Source organism: Hemibagrus wyckioides, linkage group LG09, assembly GCF_019097595.1.
Source record: "Hemibagrus wyckioides isolate EC202008001 linkage group LG09, SWU_Hwy_1.0, whole genome shotgun sequence".
NCBI classification, from domain to species: domain Eukaryota; kingdom Metazoa; phylum Chordata; class Actinopteri; order Siluriformes; family Bagridae; genus Hemibagrus; species Hemibagrus wyckioides.
Window position 1 is genome coordinate 7,812,941 of NC_080718.1, and position 22,999 is coordinate 7,835,939.

The 22,999-nt window shown below is 40.7% G+C and overlaps 1 protein-coding gene across 1 annotated transcript in view; it reads left to right on the plus strand.

Moving 5' to 3' along the window:
- ush2a (Usher syndrome 2A (autosomal recessive, mild)) overlaps positions 1-22,999 on the plus strand; it is a 214,114-nt gene that overhangs the window by 27,907 nt on the left and 163,208 nt on the right. Inside the window, exons 9-15 of the mRNA XM_058398879.1 lie at positions 3,000-3,093; positions 10,300-10,495; positions 12,476-12,606; positions 13,704-13,899; positions 16,499-17,137; positions 19,478-19,661; positions 22,784-22,947. Coding sequence (XP_058254862.1) covers positions 3,000-3,093; positions 10,300-10,495; positions 12,476-12,606; positions 13,704-13,899; positions 16,499-17,137; positions 19,478-19,661; positions 22,784-22,947 — 1,604 coding nt within the window. The remainder of the gene's footprint in view (positions 1-2,999; positions 3,094-10,299; positions 10,496-12,475; positions 12,607-13,703; positions 13,900-16,498; positions 17,138-19,477; positions 19,662-22,783; positions 22,948-22,999) is intronic.

Consider the following 22,999-nt stretch of genomic DNA (forward strand, 5'->3'; position numbering starts at 1 on the left):
AATGCATTCATTAGAGATCGTTATGTGTGTGAAAGGCAGGATGGTTACAGCGAGAGAGTGGACAGAGGCAGAAGTTAGAGGAACACAAGCTTAAACGCTTAAAAAAATATATCAGCGAGAGACAGATACATCTCAGATGGCCTTTTCTTCCCTTTCTTTTTTTTAATTAGCATTTGCAAAAACATTTTCAAAACTTGGCGAATTAACAACATACTGAGAGTGAAGTTTACACCGTCTCCGTGTGTTGTTGATAAATGTGTAATTGTCACTTTTCAAAATGTGTAGTTGAGCAGCGAGTCGCTTGAAGCGTTTTTTTCTCTTTTGTTGATATCTTCAGAGAAGAGATCGGTCTGTTGTGGGATGTTCCTTTTTTTTTTTTTCCAATCCACCCGCTGATACATGGAATTTCTGTGCTGCCTATGGTAATTATGTCATTATGCAGGCAGCATGCCTGTGTGTGTGTGTGTGTGGAGGCAGCTTTAATTAAGAGCTAGTTAAATCGGCACTGCAGAAATTGAGATTTAGAGACGGTGAAATCTCATCGTCCTTTGACATTCAGAGGTACATCTCTTTCTCCTTTCATTCTTTTTTTCTTTTTCTTTCTTTTTTTTTCTTTTAAACCGCTTTATACTCCCTTTCCCGCTTTGCTTTGCGTCTTGTCTGATGTGTCACGACAGTTTACGCAGACGAAGCAAAGGCAGGTAGCGAGAGAGAGAGAGAGAGAGAGAAAGAGAGAGAGTAAACAGTCGTGGATTCCCCTTTGAGGGGTTGAGGTGGGGGGCTAAAATGTGTGTAAATTCTGCCTTTGTGGTTTTCTGACAGGGTGTCAAGCTGCATCTGTGAACATTAGCGTCAGCTTTGTACTCACACAGTAATAACCTGCAGCCATAATGACAGCTCTCTCTCTCTCTCTCTCTGTCCGGTCTCTAAACTCTCGGCTTTTGTTTGTCTGTCGTGTTTACCGGTCTGATGGAGGTGAAGGGTCCTCCTTTTTAAACGTTGCCCGGCAGAGACAACGAATAATGGCCCTTTGAGGATGAATAATTAAAGCGATGACCTGAAGGTGCCGTCTCCGTCTGATGGAGACCTGTCAGCTTCCGTGTCGAACATTACAGCACGCCAATGGTATTTCCACTGGCATTTATAAATGTTGAATGGGAAGCCCTATTACTCATGCAGAGAGAGAGAGAGATATAATGGAGAAGGAAGAATAGGGAAAGCCTGAGATGTAAAAATGATGAGAGTGTGAGGAAGGCAGGGGCAGGTGAGTATGTGAGAGAGGGAGGGAGGGAGTGATGGCACTGATGTGTAGGAGTAAAGAGAAAGGCTGCATCGTGGTCATGTCGAGATGGACTTTAGTCAATTCAATTCAGTTTATTTGTATAGCGCTTTTAACAATGGACATTGTCTCAAAGCAGCTTTACAGAAGTATAGGAACAGAGACAAAAAAAAATATTAAGTTTAAATTAAAGTTTCTCTTTTATCCCTATTTTATCCCTAATGAGCAAGCCTGTGGCGACGGTGGCAAGGAAAATCTCCCTGTGATGACATGAGGAAGAAACCTTAAGAGAACCCAGGCTCAGAAGGGAACCCATCCTCATTTGGGTGACACTGGACAGTAAATAATGTAAATGTAAATAAATAATGTCCTTTCAACAACAGCAATCAAGGGCTTAAAGTGAAGGTATTTTTAGGGAGAAAGGAACGCTCCCACTGTGATCACAACCTTTCATACAAGTATAGGTTTCAGTAACAACCACATGTTGCATACAGGTTTAATGCAATCCTACTGAAAATTCAGTGAAATTCAGTTTCAGTTGCTTTTTGCAATGGATCTCGTCACAAATCAGGATGTTGATTTCTATCTTGAAAATGATCCTACAATGCTGAAAGCAGAGAGCTCAGCCTGATGGTTTGAAGTAGGGTAGACATGCATTATTACCCATACTGCTATCAGGTATCGCTCCGATACCGTGCTCGTCTACCAGTCCTTGTAAAAGACGCCCCAGGACTGACGACGGATTCCCGGTCACACTTACACTGGAAAAATAAAAGGAACAGGTGGTTGGTCAGATTTAAGGAAAAAATCATGTATAGTTTACATAAATAAATCTCAAACATGATTTTGTTGCTTATACTAAACTTAATTTAAATTAATTTTTGATGTAGAATGATGTAGAGTGAAGGGTGTGTGATTAACATAAAGGCATGTTGGTGCTGATGGGAACTGCAGTATAACTGTAGTGTTGTATTTAGAGACTTGAAACATGTAGGGCAGGAATATGGCAGTGGAAGTGTAGCTCTTATAAAACACCAGTGAATTTGTTGTGGGTTTCTTTCTCAGCTCAGGTATGAGCTCGGTGTTCGATTTTATTCAAGGCTTTGAAAATATGAGATTAAGTCATGTTGGATGAGCAAAAACTGTTATTCAATTCAACTGTGTGGAACTGATGTACATTTTAGTCTACAAACATGGATTTCACTGCATTTGAATACAACATGCCAAACCAAGTGCTCTGGTTGTATCTGGTAAATCTTACTCATGGCAGAAGACGTCCTCGTTGCTGTATCTCACCTATTTTTTTCTTTTCTTTGCTCACAATTATCCTGTCAGGCACGTGTGTGTGATCAGGGTATGTGGCATGCTGGGGCTGATGGGAAATGTAGTTCAGCGATCTTTTCCCATGACACATTGCATTTAAAAATCAACGCTGTCAGGAATGAGCCGTGTATGTGCTTGTAATGGCTAAAGCAGGGAATAAAAAGCTTAGCTTAAACTCTAAAGGTCAGTTTCCACCAGTTAATTATATTCCGTTAATTGTTAAGGATTGAAGAGTTAATAGCTCTCTCAAACCTAAACTGTGATCTAATGCTAAAATAGCTTCATACTGAAGTGTGATGTTGCTCTGTCCTCTTGCTGTAGCGCGAAGTGCAGCTGAGACTCATCCATTATCAGTCTTGGTAAAAAGTCCTAACCAGTTTGCTTTTTCTCAACACAGGTGCGAGTGTCATGGCCACGCTTCCAGCTGCGACACCAGCACGAAGCCTTACCGCTGCGCCTGCCTTCCTGAGAGTCACACACATGGAGATAACGTGAGTTTTTTTTTTTTTTTAATTAACCACATCCCTGTAATAACATGCAAGAGTTCCCTGTAATGAACAGCACTCCCAAAAACGAGCCTTAATGGATTGATCGGGGAAGAAGAAGAGAGAGAGAGAGAGAGAGAGAGAGAGAGAAAGAGTGCACACCACACTCATATCCCATTTCTTGAAAGAGAGAACAAGGGAGACTGGGGAGAGTGAGAGGGGTAGGGAGAGGATGGAAGGAGAGGAGGAAGTGGTTTTGCGGGCAGCAGAGCTCTAATCGTTCTGTCCCATCAGCCCCCGGGTGTCTTACTGATGAGTCCAGCAGAGGTAATTATATCTCTAGGAAAGCTCTGATGACACACGTTGCCACTGCTCTCACTTTTACTAGTGCCACATTCTTATACACACACACACACACATGCGCACACACACACACACACACAGGTTATAGAGGTTTAATAACTTCAGCTTTAGCGGCGATTTGGCCAAATATTCAAATTGCTCTTTCACAAAAATATTAAGTTACTATTTGCAAAAATATTGAGTCAGTGTTTGCATAGCTCACAATTCTGAACCCGTTATTCTGAATTGAGCCGATAGATTCAACTGAAATGCCAAAAAATTCATACATTTTATAGATTTAATTGATTTCAAATGAATAGATTATTTATTGTGTCTCTACATCAGAACTGCATGAACTACAATGATGCCTCGTTTTCTTTGTGTAAGCAAGCTTCTACAGTGTTTCTTTCTTTCTTGAACAAAATAAACGTAGGTAAAATTGGGATTCATCGCCTGTGTAAAGGCATGTTGGTGTAAGCAGTGTGTAGCTATCGATCTGCTCGTTTAATTAGTTACACCCACAATTAACCACCATGCTAAAGAAACTTAAAACATACATAAACATACATAACGTACATAAAACTATAATAGTTATAATACCTCTATGCTGTGGATGTAAACACAATGCAGTTGTTGTGAAGTTGAAATTTTGTTTAGGATCAGTCATGTATCTAGATAATGTAGTTTGCTTTGTTGTATTTGTTTGTCATTTATTATAAATTTCTTTTTGTACATCATCAGAAGCATGTTTAATAGTCAGCCTCATGTGTGAGTGATTTCTTGGGATTTAACTGCAACAAGAACACCCTTTTTTAAGATTTTAGTGTTAGGAGAAGAAGAGACCGAGCAAAGGGCTCGTTTCACAGATTCACTGTGCATATCCAAATATACGGAGCCGGGAGAAAATATGACATCCAACATTCCCAATTTCTCTCAAAATATGTGCTCCAAGCCAAAAAAGCTAAAATGTTGAAAACAGGTATTTCATTTTTGTGCCTTCTGTTCCCCTCGCCAGCTCGAGTCTAGAGCGTGACTTCGACCTGATAGCGAAATGCATTAGTTCTGGTTTTGGGAGTGGGGTATCTGCTCTGAGTGTACAAATAAGAAATCTGTCCTGTATCTAAACCGTAGTCTCGACAGACACCACAGCCTGTGAGTCTGAGAGAAGTTACATTCTTTAACACGCCTGTCTGTTTCAGCAGTAAATGTTTCGTATTTAAGTGTGAGTGCAGTACGATCAATTAGTATTAATGGATTCCACTGAATGTTTAAATTATTAGCTGTTGAGACACAGACAAGCACACTTAAGCCGACACTTCACGTCTTTCACGAATCTAAACGTTCATTTTAATTCTGCGTTAAGCATTGCACAATCTACACAAATATTTCTGTGCACACAAAGCTGATAACACTGAGGCAAATTTAATATTGTAAAATTTGTTGTAATAATTTCCTTCCATCCGTCCATTTATTTTATCATATCGCTTATCCTGCACAGGGTTGTTGGGAGCCTGAAGTCTTTCCCAGGGGACTTGAGGCACAAGGAAGTTGAGACCCTGGACAGAGTGTCAATCTATCACAGGGCACACACACTCAAACACCCCTTCACACACTATGGGCAAGTTAGAGATGACGGTCTGATGAGATGTATATGCAGTGGAGGAAACCAGAATACCCAGAGGAAACCCTCCAAAGCACTGGGAGAACATTCAAACTCCACACACACACACACACACAGGGCAGAGTCAGGAATCGGACACTCATCCCTGGAGATGCACTTTTATCCCCTTTCATAAGCATTCACTTTGTTTTGGAAAAGCATACACTAATGTGGGGTCTACACTGCTCTTATGGTATATTCTATGTAATGGCTGAATTCAGTGCCCTCCAGACATATTGGCACCCTATGTGAATTGAGCAAAATTGATCAAATTGCAATAAGCACCAACAGAACTACAGGATCATGTGTTCAAATGAACCTTAAACTATGAGGATGGATCACTGATGACAGCTTGATGGCGTCATGAATTTCTGGAGCACCCAGACTTCTGACCCCAAAACCTTGTTGCCTCTGCCAGAAGGTTGTACTTGTCCGTAGAGGTTTCAGTAAAATGAGTTGTGTGGTTTTCTTAAGACAAGCTTGACAGTCTTTCACAACTTTTAAAGGAGCTTAGCAACTGATCTGTCGTTTTGGTGTCACAAATGATCTACTTTATTTATATAGCAGAAGGATATGTGAGCAAATGGAACAGCATTCCAAACAAATTGGACTATCAGTTATTAGTTGCATTATCAGTTAGATTTTAATTTGCCAAGACTGTGTCTAAAAATTTAAGATGAAGTTATAATAATTTATAATAGAATAATTTAAAGATTTAAGATGTGAATCAGATTTACCCTTACATGAGATCAAGCCTGAGTGTCAGCACTTTTCCCTCTGCATTCCACGGTCCAGAGCATCTTTTAACAATATTAATATTCCAACTTATTTTCAGACAATTTAAATACACCTCTATCGAGAGGTGGTGCGTTCGCATTGCGGATTCGCCGACACACAGGCAGCGAGTCCCATATTAAACTTTTAAACCTGACGTTTGGTGATTTGAATTATTCACGAGCAAGCATGCATAATTCACGGTGGGCTGCTGCTTTCCCTCCACGCCGTTGTTGCGTTTACAGGAACAAACCGGGGACGCATGTAGCACAGCTACTGGAAAGAAGCGTGTGTGTGTGTGTGGGAGATGGTGATAAACATCAGTCCAGAAATACACCCGGACCTGAACAGCTGGCTCGGAGATGGGATTGGGGTCTACCCTGAAGCAATCTGCCGTGTGTGTGTGTGTGTGTGTGCAAACACACTGCATTTAAATAGGCCACAGTGCAGAGCTGCAGAGTGACAGTGGTGTCGGTATCTTGTTTCTGTGTGACACTGATTGGCCAAGGCTAGCATGTCTTTCAAGAAGAAAGAACTTTTATTATTATTATTATTATTATTATTATTATTATTATTATTATTATTACTATTATGTCCGCTAGTTTATTTAGTTCTTTGCCACTTTTAAAATTGAAGTGTAGGTTAACAAATTATTATGGAATCATGGGAAGTCATGTCATGTCTTGTTGGAACTGCAAGATCCTATTCCGAAGCTATGGCATTAATATGGAATTGACTCAGTTGTACACATACTTTTGACTATAGAGTGTATCTTTGTATCTGTTTCAGTTCAATTCAGTTTTATTTGTTTCGCAGTTTTAACATTGGACACTGAAAGAAAGATTTCCCTGAGATCCTTTAGGGAAAGGGTTATGTGTAAGGCGTTGTATGCCGTGTTGAACTAGACTGAACTTGCACACAGCATATTCCGTTCCACATGAAACACATGCTTTGTACATCTTCTAGAGAACGTTGTAAATGGGGAGCACCTGTCTGTCTATATAATATTCAGCTCTAGATCAAGTGGACATAAATAATGAATATTTAATGTCTCTATTCTGACGAATGCTGCAGTAGGAGGTAATGAATTCCCATCCAATCCTCACAATTTCCTTGGTGACATTAAAGCAGCCGAAGTCACCTGACACGTGCCAGAACAATCAGCAATCTCTTTTAATGGCCCAAACTTCATAACAGAGCCATGCTTTCACATGCTTTCATAGAGCTTAAAGTCCAGAGTGTGTGCCTTGCTTTAGCTTGCTTACACACAGAGACAGGATCTGAGTCAATTCATCCTTCTGAACTTTAGATAAACGTAAGGATAAGAAAATAAAGAAGTATAAAATGTCAGAGCGTTGGTATGCAGACACCGGCGTTCGCATGCTCGACACACCGTGGCCTTATCCAAAGCAACGTTATACGTGGCTCCGCTGGCTAAAGCAGAGTGTTCGAAGGCAGGCTAAAGGTTGGGCGAAGGAGCGTGAAATTAGCCCTGGTATTCATGCAGGCCTTTCCCACCGACTCAGAACACCCTCCAGTTTCAATCCCAGCATTCTCACTTGCATGTCATTGATACCGAAAGGAAAACACAGGCAGAAGCATTGTTCTTTTCACTGTAGTCAAAATAATCCTAACAATAACATTAATAATGAAGCTGAGTCTTTTTCTTTAGTGTAGAGTTAACAACAGATCCTATAAAAAGACAGTGAAGCTTTCTGGATAAAATTTATTAACAAAGTTGTGATGATTGTTTAATTTAGGATTCAGTTAGGCTATTAAAAAAAAGATCCTCCATTATTTCTAGCTCACTCTTTATCAGCTATATAAAGCAAAACTAGTCCATTGGTAATGATGTTTATACACTTTTTACCAGTACATTGCCAACAGAAAGGAAATCAACTTGTCAATCAGTATAAACAAGTAAATTATTTTATCTCTGCAAGTCTCTTATAAAAGGTAAAAGGACTCTGTTGGCTTTCAGAGTAAGGCATTTGCGTACACCTAAATTGGGATAACATTTCACACAATTTTAACATGTTTTACATGCTTATGAACGATCACTTGGGGCATCCCAAAGAGCAGAAACAGCTTTGATATCAATTTGACTTTGCAGATAGAAACATTTGTGTGTAAAAAACCTATTCTATGAATATACAGTAGTGCCTCCTAGTAGGTTAGATAAAACAGAAGTACTTAGGAAAAACTGCAAATTCTTGAGTGTCTCCTTTCATATGAGCTTCATGTTAAGCAACTACTGTGGAGTTTGACATGACAAAGAAATTCAATGCTGAACACAGACACAAGACAACAAGATGCAAATTCCATTTTCTTTGGCCTTTAAAGAGTTAATAAATGAGCACATGGACTACATATCTGAGACAATATCTGATTGGTTTCTCTTTTCGCTCAGAAATTGTTCCATAGTGTATAATAAGCGTTTTATAAGTTTGCTTAATAGTGTTGGGTAAATTAATTAAATGAGTATTAAGATAGCAGCAAGCAGTGATTAGTGGGTCCAAGCACCAAGGGTGTAGATGTGTCTTTTTCATGATCCTCTACTGGGATGTGGACATTATTAGGAACATGAAGGTGCACATTGCATCACGTTGGTCGATGTACAGTGGAATTTGTGCCACACTTCAGTTCTGTGTGGCATAACGTTAATTAAATATCACGATTTAGCATCATGGTGTCATTGATTCTCAAGGAAGGACGGATATAAGTGCTTATTCGCAAGGGGTGAATAGGACAAACAAACAAGCTTGAACTGAAACAATTTCAGTGGAGTGCTGATGAGTGGAAATGCAGAAGAGGTGCTAATTAATGTAAGTAATGTGCATGGGCTGATAAGTATTGTAGTCCAGTGCGGACTGAGCTTAATCCTGACACATGGACATCTTAACATCAGACTAAGCAAATTTGGTCTGAATCTGATGACCACCGGAGGAGGAGGACTGAAAAGTTTTCTCCCAAATTTGGTGTATGTTTAAATACCCCCAACAACACCCAACCCCAACCTCCCCAAGCGCCAGTTCTAATTTTGTGCTATTTTATAGGTTTTCATCCCCTTTGTGCTTTGATTGTAAACATTCCCAAATGAACAGCATTTCAACTGTGGACTTGGTTGATATTTGCAAGTTTCCTGAGCACCAGACTAAACTGAATGATGAGGTTGTTTGTTCAGCAGGACAACACGACTTTGATCTGCTTGTAATTCAGTGAAGACCAGTTTATTTTGCTGGCTGATTACACAAGTGAGTTTAGCTCGAAAATGTGGTTTGAATTTTAAACACAAAAGATCTCAGCTGAAAAGTTCAATTAGTACCGAAAAACCTAACATGGTGCACATAGCTCAGATGTTCCAACTAGGGGCAAACTTGGGGATGTGGGAGGAAACCAGAGAAGAAATCTCAGCAAAATCAAAATCCATAGTAACTGAAGTTAATTTATTCAGAATAATGACTGTTACAACAGAGGGATGGATGCAGTTGCAGGTTAGCATGGATTATTAACAACCACAAGGTAGGTCAATAGGCACAGGGCAGATGACCAAGAAGCAGGGTATCAGAGAGTTGGGAAAAGCAGGGTTACAACTAGAATAAACATACACTAGAAATAAGACTTCATATCATCAGGACACAAGGGTATGAGCGTATACTTCACAAAATACATGTCCCTTTACATGTACATAGAACTATAGTATGAATGTAAATTATCTCTCAAATATCAATATTTTTATCTGCATTCATAAAATTATTATTATTACCCTTTAATGCTATTGCTCAATACAAATGCATTTTTTTTATTAAAAAAAGTTTTATTAATTGAATTATATTTTTTTCTGCAGTAACAGTAAGCATTTAGGAAACACACACTGAATGTATTCATATGTATGAACCAAACTTTTTTTTTAATCCTTTTCTAAAAAAAGGGAATCTGTTTCAGTCATTTGAAAATCTTTTAAATGAGTAAACGTATTATTAAGCATAATAGATAATAAGCAAAGACTATGTTCCAGCACTGCTGTTTTCTTTAGCTCTTAAACACTGTGTGTGGTATAAATACCTAAATCCCAGTGGTACCGTATATGCCCACTTGTCAGGCGCATGGTGTGTATAAAAGGCTGTAAGAAGCAGGTGGGCTGTGAATTAGCAATCCCCCTGGGTTTCCTGGGTGTTCCAACAACAGCACGACATTAAGTGCGTTCACCACTACCTGAGCCATCGTCTCATAAATCTGCTTTTGTTCACTTTTTCCACTTGTAATAAGGGCTTAAAAATTAAAGGCCCTGATTTTGTTTTTACTCTCGTTAATTCACGTTAGCCTGATGTGTTAAAATGGCTCACACTGATTGATTCAAATTGTTTATGTTTTTTTTTTTGTTCAGTGGTTGTCTTGTATAAATATCTGATCAATGTCGCTGCCTCTCTGGACAGTGCGAGCGCTGTGCACCACTCTTCAACGACAAGGCGTTCCGAGCGGGGAATCAGGTGCAGGCGTACAATTGCCGACCCTGCCAGTGTCACGGCCACGCGGCTTCCTGCCACTACGATGCCAGCGTGGATCCTCACCCTCAGGAGCACTTCCGTGGCGGAGGAGGAGTGTGTGATAACTGCATACATAACACCACAGGTAAAGACATCACGATACACACTCACTGGCCTCTTCAATGGAGAAACACTCGTCCAGCTGCTCATTCATTTAGTTACCAAGTCAGCCAAACATACAGTGCTCTTTTTCAATCTTTACTTCTGCTTCAGATTCCAGTACAGGGCCAGTTCATAGGCCATCCTCCTCCAAGCTTCCTCCTGAGATGCATTTCTACTCACCGCAGTTGTAAAGTGTAGTTATTTGTGTTACAGTAGCAGCTCAAACCAGTCTGGCTGTTCTCCTCTCCCTTCTCTCATCAACAAGCACCTGCTCACTGGATGTGTTTTTGTTTTTCACACACTTCTGCATGTGAAAATCCCAGGAGATCAGCAGTTTCTGAAATAATGAAACCAGTCTGTCTGGCACTAGCAAGCATGCCACAGTTAAAGTCACTGAGATCATTTTTTTTTTTTCTTGTGTGCATGTTAACTTAAGCTCTTGATCTGTTTCTGTCTTGTTTTCTGCATTGTGCTGCTTCCACATGATTATCTGACTGGAATATTTCACAAATGCACAGGTGTCCCTAATATGAGTATGAATGGTGAATGTGTTACTAATACCACAGTGGGTTTTTGTTGTTGTTGTTGTTTTATTTCCCTGTTTTTGATATTATATAAATTCTAGTTAAATGTTTTACTTTCTGATAATGCTAGGGTTATTATGTGTAAAAAATGTGCTATGAGCTAGTACACAATGAGGGGTTTTGCTTTATTTATATGAAATCCAACTAGGATCATTTACATTTACATTTAATCAGGTTTGTAATTGGATTTATTATGTATATGTGATTCATTTCTTTCTTTCTTTCTTTCTTTCTTTCTTTCTTTCTTTCTTTCTTTCTTTCTTTCTTTCTTTCTTTCTTTCTTCCTTTTTATGTAGCTCTTTATGTAGCTCTTGCACAGTCGCTCAAATAAAATCGCAATGAATATAGAAAAGAATCAGTATAATTTGCAGCCCAGGAAAAAAGCATTGCAAAATTGAGCCATGATCCCCGTAAAGAGCGAAAAGCGAATTATTTAATGGGAATTTTTCACAACTCCACCCATTCCATGTTGACATACATAATACATTTCCTGTGTTAAATCAAGTAGGGTATCTATTTTATTTCCATAAGAGAAATAAAATAGATGGTGTGGTTTTTCTCAAGTTTCTCACAGTTCAGTTTTTGCTGATTTCTCCTGACAGAACTGGTGTAGCTCACTCAGGTTTGTGTACCCACTTGCTTTGACATACTTTTTCAGTTCCCAGAAAATTTTTGGAGGATTTCAGGTCAGAGCTGTGTGATGGCCTCTCCAATGCTTTCACTTTGTTTCGTTTTTCTTTAAGCCGCTTTGTTACAACTTTGAAAGTGTGCTTATGATCATTGCCCTGCTGGAAGACTCAGTTATGACTAATTTACTGGCTGAGGTCTTAAATTGTTGTCTCAGTATAAGTAGATAGATAGTCATAGCTATACCCAGTCAGCAAAATGCTGCCACCACCATGCTTCTGGAATTAAAAGCCCTGAGCTTTTCTTTCTTTCAGTCTGAATCCTACTCCAAAAGGCTAGTGATCACATAAGAACTTCAGTCCGCCCTTTTTATGGCAGCGTCAGAGTAGGAGCTGGTAAAGTTTTGCCTCAAGTGGAGCATATATGGATGAGTAGGTGTTTTGCAAATTACCTAACATGATACTCAAGTGCAATCACTAAAACATGTACCATCTCTGTTTATATGATTTATAAGTAAAATTTCACAGAAGATGCTTGACTCTGAAAGGTTATTCAAACTGAGCAACAGAAGTCCATAGCTATGTCATGGCTCTTTAAGGAAATAGAGAAACAGAGTGCTGGAAGAAAGGACAAGAGATGTTTAGTAAATTAAATCAGGCTCCTTTGAAAGATTCATTGTTTCATATGTTGGGAATTAGACTCACTGGCCTTCACACGTACATCTCACCCACACACATATGTCTGATTAACAGGGAGGAGCTGTGAGCGCTGCCAGAGCTGGTTCTACAGAGATGTCGGCGCGTCACTGTGGGCTGAGGATGCGTGCAAACCTTGTGAATGTAATAGCAACGGAACGGTCAATGGTAGTCTGGAGTGTGACCAGGTAAGCTTTACCAACACACACATGTTCCACAATCAGCAGTCACTTTTATCTTATCAAGTACGTTTATGTAGTGTGTTTTATGGATATTTTTTTTTTTTGTACTAGCCTTGGAGGAGTTGTTGTTATACATTAGACAATTTCTCAAGCTGCAGTAAAGCGCTGCACACCAGTAACCACAGATCTCAGATAAAGAGGCTTTTAATCCTCTGCTTGTTGATAGACTACAAAATTACACATTGATAGAAAGCAACAGGCCCATTCCTCACCGGAGATGCTTGCATCAATATATTTGCTGACGATTTTAGCATTCAGCGGCGCATTTATCATGGTTGCGATCGGAACGAGGATTGCTTCGAGTATGTAAAAGTGTCATTAGGAGGCTCTTGTCTCTGGAGAATCCTCCCTTTGCTCCTGCCTTCCCAAGCATCATGAAAGGCTTTTTTTGTTGGCCTAGGGAGGATCCATGTCGATAGATATACTGGATGACAAATTTGAAATCAATAGACGGGTCAGACCCGTGTTGGAATTGTTACCTTATTTAAATTCTGGGAATGATTATTTCCTGACTCACTTGATGGCTTGATTTGTTGGACTGTGCCATTGCTCTGAGGAGCTGAGAGGGTGTCGAGCGCGTCATTGAGGTGTGCAGAGGGGACATAACGATGTCTGTGGTTAGCGTACAGGTAATAAATAAGACAAGGGCTGATCATTTTTATAATAAGGAACTGGATTTTGTATTCGGATCGACCTGACCTGGACTTCAAGCTGTGTTGCAGAGAACAAAGTATAACTCGGTCCTGGTTCCCGGAAATGTCCAGAAACTGTGTTGGTTAATATGATGCAAGCTGTAGCTCCTGATTTATTATCAAACCAGTCTCTCTGTTATCGTGATAGCTCACAAGATGTACCGGATATGCTCAGGTGATATGAGTCTTCCCAGTCTCTCCCTCCCCTTCCCCTACATCGGTAATGGAGATAAGAACGTCTCCCAGTGGGACTGCGATAGAGGTTTGGGGGTTGAGGTAGCCATCCATGACATGAGCACACACTCAGTTGCTGAAGTATCCTAATTGGGGCTCTGTGGCCTTCCTCTACAGATGGGAGGCCAGTGTAAGTGCAAGCGACACGTGTCTGGTCGACAGTGCAATCAGTGCCAGCAGGGCTTCTATAAGCTGCAGGCGTCGCTGGCCGATGGATGCCTCGACTGTAACTGCAACGCCGCTGGGACCCTGTGGCCACATATTACCTGTCACCAGGAGTCAGGGCAATGCCAGTGTAAGACCAATGTTATCGGTAGGTATCATTCTGTAACAGTAAGATGCTTTCCCCCCTTCTCTCTCTCTCTCTCTCTCTCTCTCACCCCAGGGCCCTTCACACTCTCTCAATATCTCACTTCCTCAAAGTTCAAAGAGTTCTTTTTAGGCATGACTGTTGCAAAAGCAAACTCTCGGACAAACAATAACCACAAATATGCCATTTTGTGGTCTTTACAGGATTTTTTGATTTTATGATCACAGAAATTAATGAAAAATCAGGTAAACCCCATGATATTCAGACAAACCGAGAAGTTTCTGCAGATTTGGGCCAAGACCCGTCGTGTGACATCATCACAACACACAGCCAAATCCTTCTTCCATTCACATGCATCAGGCATGAGTGCAGCTATCATAGAAAATCATTATATATGTGTCTTCACTGGTAGGAGTTTAAAAGAAGCATCCTGAGTTTACATTTTCACCAATTTTAAGAAGTTTTCTGCAAAAACAAAAAAACAAAACGGAAGTTGCACGGATCACAGATCTTATTAAAAGCTGCAGCAAAGTCAAGAAATTTTGACCACAACAATCAAAAACATACTTGGTGAAATCAGCATTTCTTCCAAATCATATATTTAAAAGAGATTAATAATTGAGGTTATGAATGCACCAAGCTCGCTCTAAGCCAATCAGTCAATTTCTTTTTTTTTCAGCAACTACAAGTTTAACACAAGCTGTAACCAAATGTTTTTTTTTGTCCTAAGCTACTCAGCCCTTTGTGATAAATCTCCTCCATTCCCCCATCCCGTGCCTTTGAAGCGTTTCTTATGAAATGCAAACGAACGTTACTTAGATCACGCGAAATTGCTTAAGCCAGAATATCAAGGGCTCACCTAATTTTAATTTTGTAATTCAACGCCAAGTCGATTAGAATAAACCTCGGCCGTCGCCGCTATTTTTCATGCCGCTTACGAGACGTGCCTCTTTGTTTGTCGCTCCCACAGGTATTTCTCAGAAATTAGGTTTGATTATGGCAATTTATTACCTCGACCACGTTCGCGGCCACCAGCGGCTTTGCGAGGGCAAAATTTATCAAGTGGCCCGGGAACTCTGTGTACACAATACACTTTGAAATTTTGATGCATGAGAATATTATGTAGAGGGGCATTACTGATCGAGTGCACAGAGCCCGGCTGCGTAACCACACGTCCCATATCATGCATACACAACTGCACGCCCACACACACACACCCCACACACATACACACTTACGACCAGAACTTGGCCTACATTACAGTTTCTATTTTTTTAAAATCCCAAGCACAAAAACACATAATAAAACACCATATTTGTGAAGCAGTTTAAATTCCATCAACTAAAATGCACTTCTTTTGTTTCCTTCCCATAAATGAAAGCAGCCACGGCTCTCGCTGTAATATCCAAATCCCGACAAATGCACTAACAAATCGAAGGCATTCGGCTTTGTTGTTATAGGGGTATTCATCTGTGTCACTTTGCACACTTAACATAACATCGTAACAAGGTTTAACCGTGGGCAGGGAGCAATATATTAATATTGAAATTAATTTAGCGTCATTAAGTGCGCCTTGGCGCAGGAACAGAAAGCAGCTGCTGAGTGTGGAGTGCCTGCTACTTATAGCAGCAGTACTCAGCGCCCCTTAGGCTCTGCTCAGCAACATTAGGAATAGATTACCTGTCAGGAATATGTATGGCATATTCAAATAAGTGCCCTGCATATATAAAAAAATATTATATATAATTTGAATCTATGTAGTCCTGTTTCTTTTTTTTTTCTTTTCGAAACTTTCGTACGAGATGTAATTCTTTTGCAGCTGCAGTTATTTTTAACCTCTCGCTTAGACACCCCCCCCTTCTTCTTCCTCTTCTTCTTCTTCTTCTTCTTCTTCTTTTTTTTTAAATTTATTTATTTTTCTCTTAGTGAAATTAAGTGTTATGCCCGAGGTGGGTCATTCATCATTGGGTAAGGGCCTCACTTAATGATGTCATTTCCCTGCTGCTCCCCCCTACACACACACAAAAATTCACTACATGCTAATTCTTTTTTTTATATAGTAGTTTCCTGTGGTACACACTGTTATGAGGCGTAGGACATCCATTTCTGCTCTTGAACTGGTTTAGTAAAATGAATCTACACATTTGTGCCCTTATCACCAGAGTATTATAAACATGCATTATGTCTGTATGTAATCATATAGCTCATGTAGTATAATCATGTAGTAGAGGGACACGAAGGGGTGATTTGTTTTTTTCACAGTGTGAACTCTGGGTGTAACGATCGGCCGATTTGGACGTTGCGTGGATTTGAAATGCAATCCTAAATCAATTACTGTTTCTTGTAATAGATTCTAATTGACGTCTACTGATGTGTAAATAATATTATACATTTTCCATCAGCAAGGTGATTTTCCCATAACTCTACAAAAATCTTTCTCTGCATCATTCGGCCATTCATTTATTCATTCATTTGAATTCATGACTTGATAGGAAGCCGCTGAATCGATTCAGATTTAGTGGTCTTGTCAAATATCGAATCATCGCATCACATGGAAGCTCAAGGTTTTCACCCCCATGATGTTCTCCTGTTCTGTTTCCAGGTCTTACCTGTGACCGCTGTAACTACGGCTTTAAGTTTCTTAACGACACCAATCCAGACGGCTGTGAGCCATGTGCTTGTAATCCAGACGGATCTCTCCACCAGTTTTGCAACCCTTTCTCAGGCCAATGCGAATGCATGAGCGGCATTCACGGTCTCCTCTGCGACACCTGCCCTCCTGGCACCTACGGCCCGAGGACGGGTGGTGTCTGCATGTCCTGCAACTGCAGTGCTTCTGGCACCGTCCCGGGCTCAGTGTGTCACCCCGTAACAGGTCAGTGTGTGTGCCGGCCACACACCGAGGGCCGTCAATGCAACTCGTGCCGCGATGACTGGTACACACCGGGCCTTGAGAGCTGCCAGCCGTGCCACTGTGACCCCAGGGGCACTGTTAAAGGATCTGCTATGTGTAACAAGGAAAGCGGGCAGTGCCGGTGTAAGAGAGGTGTGGGAGGTCTTCGCTGTAACCGCTGCTCTGCCCATATGTATAACCTGAGCTTGGGTAATGACACACATGCGTGCCAACCATGCAACTGCGACCGTGTGGGCACTTTGGCTGGGACGGTGTGTGACCCTGACAGTGGGCAATGTTTGTGTGTGCCCAGCCATCATGCACAGGACTGTAGCACCTGTAAGTCAGGTGAGTGTTTACAGTTAATAATAAAAAACAATGCTACTGAAATTTTGCTTCTCTCGAACAATAAAAAAAGGCATGATAAGTGTGTGTGTGTGTGTGTGTGCACATTTTAATTATTTTGAGCTGTTGATCATGCCAGTGCTTTCATTTTTGCCATTGTTTAGCAGAATAAATAGGCATTGTGTAGCAGATCGCTGCCCTCTGCATTTATTCTTGGCTCCATATAGCATTTTGCTCATATATTTAGCCCATGTTGTCCCCAGGAGTAGCATACGTTTTAGTAGTCAGTGATATTGCTTGCATGGCAAGCGGTCTTTCCTAGAGGCAGTTTCGTTAGAAAGCCATTCCTGCCATTAAGAATTAGAAGAACCCCTGGAGGGTTACAGACTTTGGCCACCACTTTGGGTAAATATCTAGCCCACTGAAGTCAAGGTGCACTGCCAGCAGCTCAAGCAGTTCAATTTCTTCCATATAAACTCGAGCATCTGGTCTCATTGTATTCGTAGTGAACATGCACCATCCCAAAAACTGGCTTTTTTTTCCTTTTTTTTTAACTGTAAAATCAAACAATGGGAACAGAATTCATCATTAAATAAACAGGATTTGCTTTGTAAAACTTAACAATTCCTTTTCACTAACCATACTGACATTTTCAGCTTCAAAGTTCATTCATTTTCAATATGGAGTCCTATATTACAGTCTACATGAGAGTGAGAAGGTGGAAGAACTGAAACATTAAGAGAATAGACATTAAAGCTACGTGTGAAATAATATCGAAATGAACAGAAATACATACTTCTTAAACTTTTCACTCTGACTAGAATTGACAGCAGCGTCGTAGCATATTGACTCCGCCCACTGTACATCATTTGTGGCTCAAATCTCACATACAGGGTTTAAATGGATGCCAATCTACTGTGCTTTATGCTTTATATATATATATAAAGACATGTTCACTATATGGCCAAAAGTTTGAGGTCACCTGACAATGATGCACACAAAAGCATATGTTCTTTTTGAAAATGCCGTTCCAGATTTAGTCCCAGCTTGCTAATAACCTCCACTCTTTAGGGAAGGCTTTCCTCTAGATTTTGTGACTTTTGGGATTTGCTCGTTCAGCCACATGAGCATTAGACAGAGAGTATTACAAACTGAATTGAATTGAAAATTGAATTGAGGTCAGGCACTGATGGCCAGCAAGGAGGTCTGGGGTGCAGTTAATTCAATTCAATTCAATTTATTTTTGTATAGCGCTTTTAACAATGAACATTCTCTCAAAGCAGCTTTACAGAAGTATAGAAACAGAGAAGGAAAAAAATAAAAGGAAGGAAAATAAGGAAAAAAACTATAAAATTTAAAGTAAAGTTACTATTTTGAGCCTTCTGGTGGTCTAGCGGCAGAGATGTGATGGTGGGGTTGAAGTGCCCTTTCCCCCTTTGCATAAAGAGAGGTTCATGAGGACATTGTCATGCTATAACTTTCTCTGCAGTCGTTTGCTTTCAACTTCTTTATTGTCTACTTTTCTGTTTTTTCCTAATGTCCCAACTAGAATGTACTAGAAAAAAATCAACTAGTCTCTATATACTAACCCAAATATATATTTTACATATAAAAGATATGAATATATAAAAGAATATAATAAATGTCATCACCTAATAGCATACAATTGAATAGTTTCTGTTGTCCCTTCCTTTTGTCATAAAAACATCCTATTCTACTTGTAGAGTCAAGGTTATTAGCGCTAATCATTAGACTATATAATAAAAAATAAATTAATAAAAAATAAATGACCTTAGCTTACAGCCCTTAAAGAGCACCTCATGGAACCTGAATGCGGTAACCAGACAAGGATGTACGGTTGCTCCTGCTTCACCCACAGCACCTGATGAAATAGTGCGGGGTGTACCCAGCTTTCCGCCAAGCCTTCCGGTCCACCCAGCACATAAAGCATGTGCACCAAGAGTGGTGCTGGCAGGAGAAAATTGAAAGCGCAGGGAGAGCGGGGGAGATCCATCTACAAGAGCTGATGACTCTGTTTGGGGCCCTCCCCCATTCCCTATCCCTCGGCCCTGTGTGTGTGAGTGTGTGTGTGTGTGTGTCACGGCTCCGTTCACTCGTATTTCACTCGTGGGCTGGGGAGCAGACTGTGATTGAAACATCTCAAACCTGCTGGTCCTTCCAGTCTGAATGATGCCCTTGAGTCTCCACATTCTTTCCTTCTTCTCTTAAAAGTAGTCCATTTGCTCTTGCTATAATGTAAGATAACCATATGGTCCCAGAGTGGCAAACTATGAATGAAGGCTCATGAATGTATCTCATTTCATTTTTTTTCCCTTTTTTCAGGTTTCTTTCGTTCTGACAAGCGTCAGAGTGTGTGTGAGGCCTGCGACTGTCACCCAGTAGGAGCAGTTGGACAAGTGTGTGACGCAGACACAGGGCAATGCACGTGTGCTGATTCCACCCTCGCTGGCCGCAAGTGTGACCGATGCCAGGAGCTTTACTTCGGTTTTAACCCCATCATGGGCAGGTTAGTGGTGCATTCTGACAGTCTACCCCGAGATGAAAATCATACAGTTGGGGTCAAGCGTTAACATGCATCTAGGCTGATTGGCTTGTTGTCATAATTAGGAGTAAACTGTGAGTGTACCTGTGGCTGGATTTAAGGCCCAGTGCCTTTTTGCACTACCTGGAAACAACGATGGGAAAATCCAAGCAATCCAAGCATTTCCTAAAGCGACCCTAGCATTTGTATAAACAATTGTATGCAAATATAAAAATCGTGTGACCACACACACTGAATCATTTTGAAAGCAGCCACAAATTAACCCCTAGGGATGAACAAACTTTGATAGGAAAGGTTTATCTGAATGTCAGGGCAATAACAAAAGAACTGGAAACATAAATGCATACACCATCACCGAAGTCTAAAGCTCAAGAAAGAAGTCCCTACTCCAAGTTTTGCACCAGTTTTTTTGAGGCGTCTTCTCTGGTCAGATGAAACAAAAATCAAATGTTTGAGCACAACAATTGGTGCTTAATAAAAAAAAAAGAGTATGGCTTTCAATCTTAAAAATCCCAGCTGTGAAGCATGGGGGCAGCAGCATCATGATCAGGTGTTTTGTTAGAAAACGGATATTTTATGGTGAAGAATTATCATACAGTAGATAATATCATTAGGAAGAAAGATTGTCTAAAATACTGAAGCAAAACTCCAAAGACATCAGCCAGAAAATTGGGTCTTATTGCTGCTCTGTGATCTTAAGCATATGCCCAAAGTCCAAAGACAATAAAATTATAGTTTTCCACATTTACACTTTGTGGATTGAACAGGCAATGCGTGTCCAAGTGAGCAGGGCTGAGTGCTGGGATTTTTTTGCTCATTTGTCCTGAGAGAACACACAGTGCTGTGAGAAGATTGTGGAAGGCTTCCCCAAGTGATTGATTCAGTTAAAGAAGATGCCTTTATTTTTGTCACATCTACATTATAGCTCAATGAAATTCTCTTTTTTTTGCATCCCAGCTTTGGAAGTTGGGGTCAGAGCACAGGGTCAGCCATGATACAGAACCCCTGGAGTAGAGAGCATGTTAAGGGCCTTGCTCAGGGGCTCAACAGTGGCAGCTTGGCATTGCTGGGGCTTGACCTTCCCCTGACCTTCTGATCTACAACCCAGAGCCTTAACCACTTGAACTGCTTTTACTAACAGTGTATGTAAACATGCATTTCGACCCACCGAAACTTAATCTTTCTCTAAGCTCTAATTTTGAATTAACCTTTTATTGTAATAATGTAGCTTAATTGATTTAATACAGCTAATGTATGGGAACCTGAAATGTCTTTAGCCTGGCTGTATGTGAACTGTATAGGAATCCCCCCTCTCTGAATAGCACTGATGACTGAGTCTTATGTATATAACCGTGTCTTTCCACTTTGCTGTGGCTATTTCAGCTATTTAGCAGTTTGATGGCCTGCAGGTCCAGCCTGTGTTCATAAAAGGTCAGAGCAGCCATTACGGTAACCTGCCTAAATGATCATATGCTTTAATGCTGTCGGAACTGGATTTGTCTGATACGTAAATTAAGCAGTAAATACATCAGGCGTTATCGCCATCTCAATTATATACACACCTAATAAAAACTCTCCATCTTGCAGATCTGAGCTGTGATAAGACACAAACGCAGAAACTTTTTTTTATTCTTACATTCAGCAAGTTTTTTTTTAGTTTTTTTATCGGGTTTCTGAGACCCCACCGCCCATGGGTACATTTGGTCAGGAGTCTTGTTTGAATGACCTTCAAGAAAGCTCAAAGGAGATATTTAACCCCAAGCCATGCTGAGCAAAGCAGAAAAAAAGACTGTGGGAGCCACCATTAGCAGCTTCCACATTAACATCATTTACCTTTCCTAAATAAAATCCAGGCTGTTTGGGAAGCGCTGCAGACCGACCAAATAGTAATTGTGGTGAGATCCTAGCACTGAAAATGCGTGAGGGTTTTTTGTACGTCAACAAAAAAAGCTTAACAGACATCGCAAATTGCTAATCCATACGCGTCACGACGGATCGCCCCGGCTTGCACTTATTCACAGCAGGAATGAAAAATGAACTATTTAAAATGATTACAGAGAAGCTTGAATGACATCAGGAGAATCCTCCAAATAAAGATTTCTTTCTAGAAATATTACAAACTCATTTACTCTGTCTTCTTCAAAATCAATAAGGTTGCGCATCTTATTTTGTGGATATTATATCGCTCTGTCCGGTGTGGTTCGTCTAATGGGGAGCGGTTAAAAGGCCACAATATGGTTATGGAATATTTCCCATCACACAGATGACATAAGCCCAGCTACCCAGAATGCAGTGTGGGCTAATCATTTAACCTTGGAGGGAAACAGTTTATTGCACGGTCAAGATCCGTTTCTGCTTACAAACTAGGAATGCAATTTACCTGTTTATTCTAGTCGCCGCTGGAACTTGTTCAATCATGTTTAGTTTATGCAAAGCAAACTTTGCATGCCAAGTCCGTTTTCAACAGCTGGGCCAAGCCTGTGTGGATGCACTTCAGGGATACGTTACTTCCAATCGCAAGATGTATCAGTGTCCAAAATTTCATATCCAATATATGGAAGTAGGATTTCAGATTAGGATTTTATTACGGCGCACTTATTTTCTCACTTTTATCTGCATGACTTAATAACAACCAAGAAGTTGTGTCTCCTTGTGAAGATCCAAGGTCGAAGCGTGTCAGAAAACGACGAGCAAATCCCAAACCCAACCAGATGACAGGACAAATTTGCGGCTCATTAAGAATCTTGCGCTTTTCTCAGCTGTATGTGAGAGTGTCAGGCTCTTGGCCCTCACGTCACCCTTCAGCAGCTCCTCTGGGGGTTACACCGCTTCACACTCCAACATCCTTCCTTCAAACTGTGTAGTGAGCATCTGTAAATGCCTCTTTTTAGTGTGTCTTGTAACCTTCTCCTCTCATCCAAGCCAGGATCAGTGACTGGCTGTGAAGACGCAACTTTTTTCCCCACTGCGCAGATAAACCTGGACGTAACTTTTAGTTAATGTCAAACGCGGCAAAACACGGTATGTAGCTGAGGTAATTATGTGTGCATGAGATCTTCCTTCTCTTGTGTCTACTCCATGTCTAGGTGTGAGCAGTGTGGCTGCGATCCAGCGGGGAGTTTCAACGGCTCCTGCCACGCCGAGACAGGCCAGTGCCCGTGCAAGCTGTTCGTGACAGGCGAGAAATGTGAACTGTGTGTAGAAGAAGCGAGTCACATGGATCCGGCCAACCACTTGGGCTGCAGTAAAGGTCACAACTCAAAAAGCATTTTCATATGTTCCTCCATATGGCTTCAGATTGT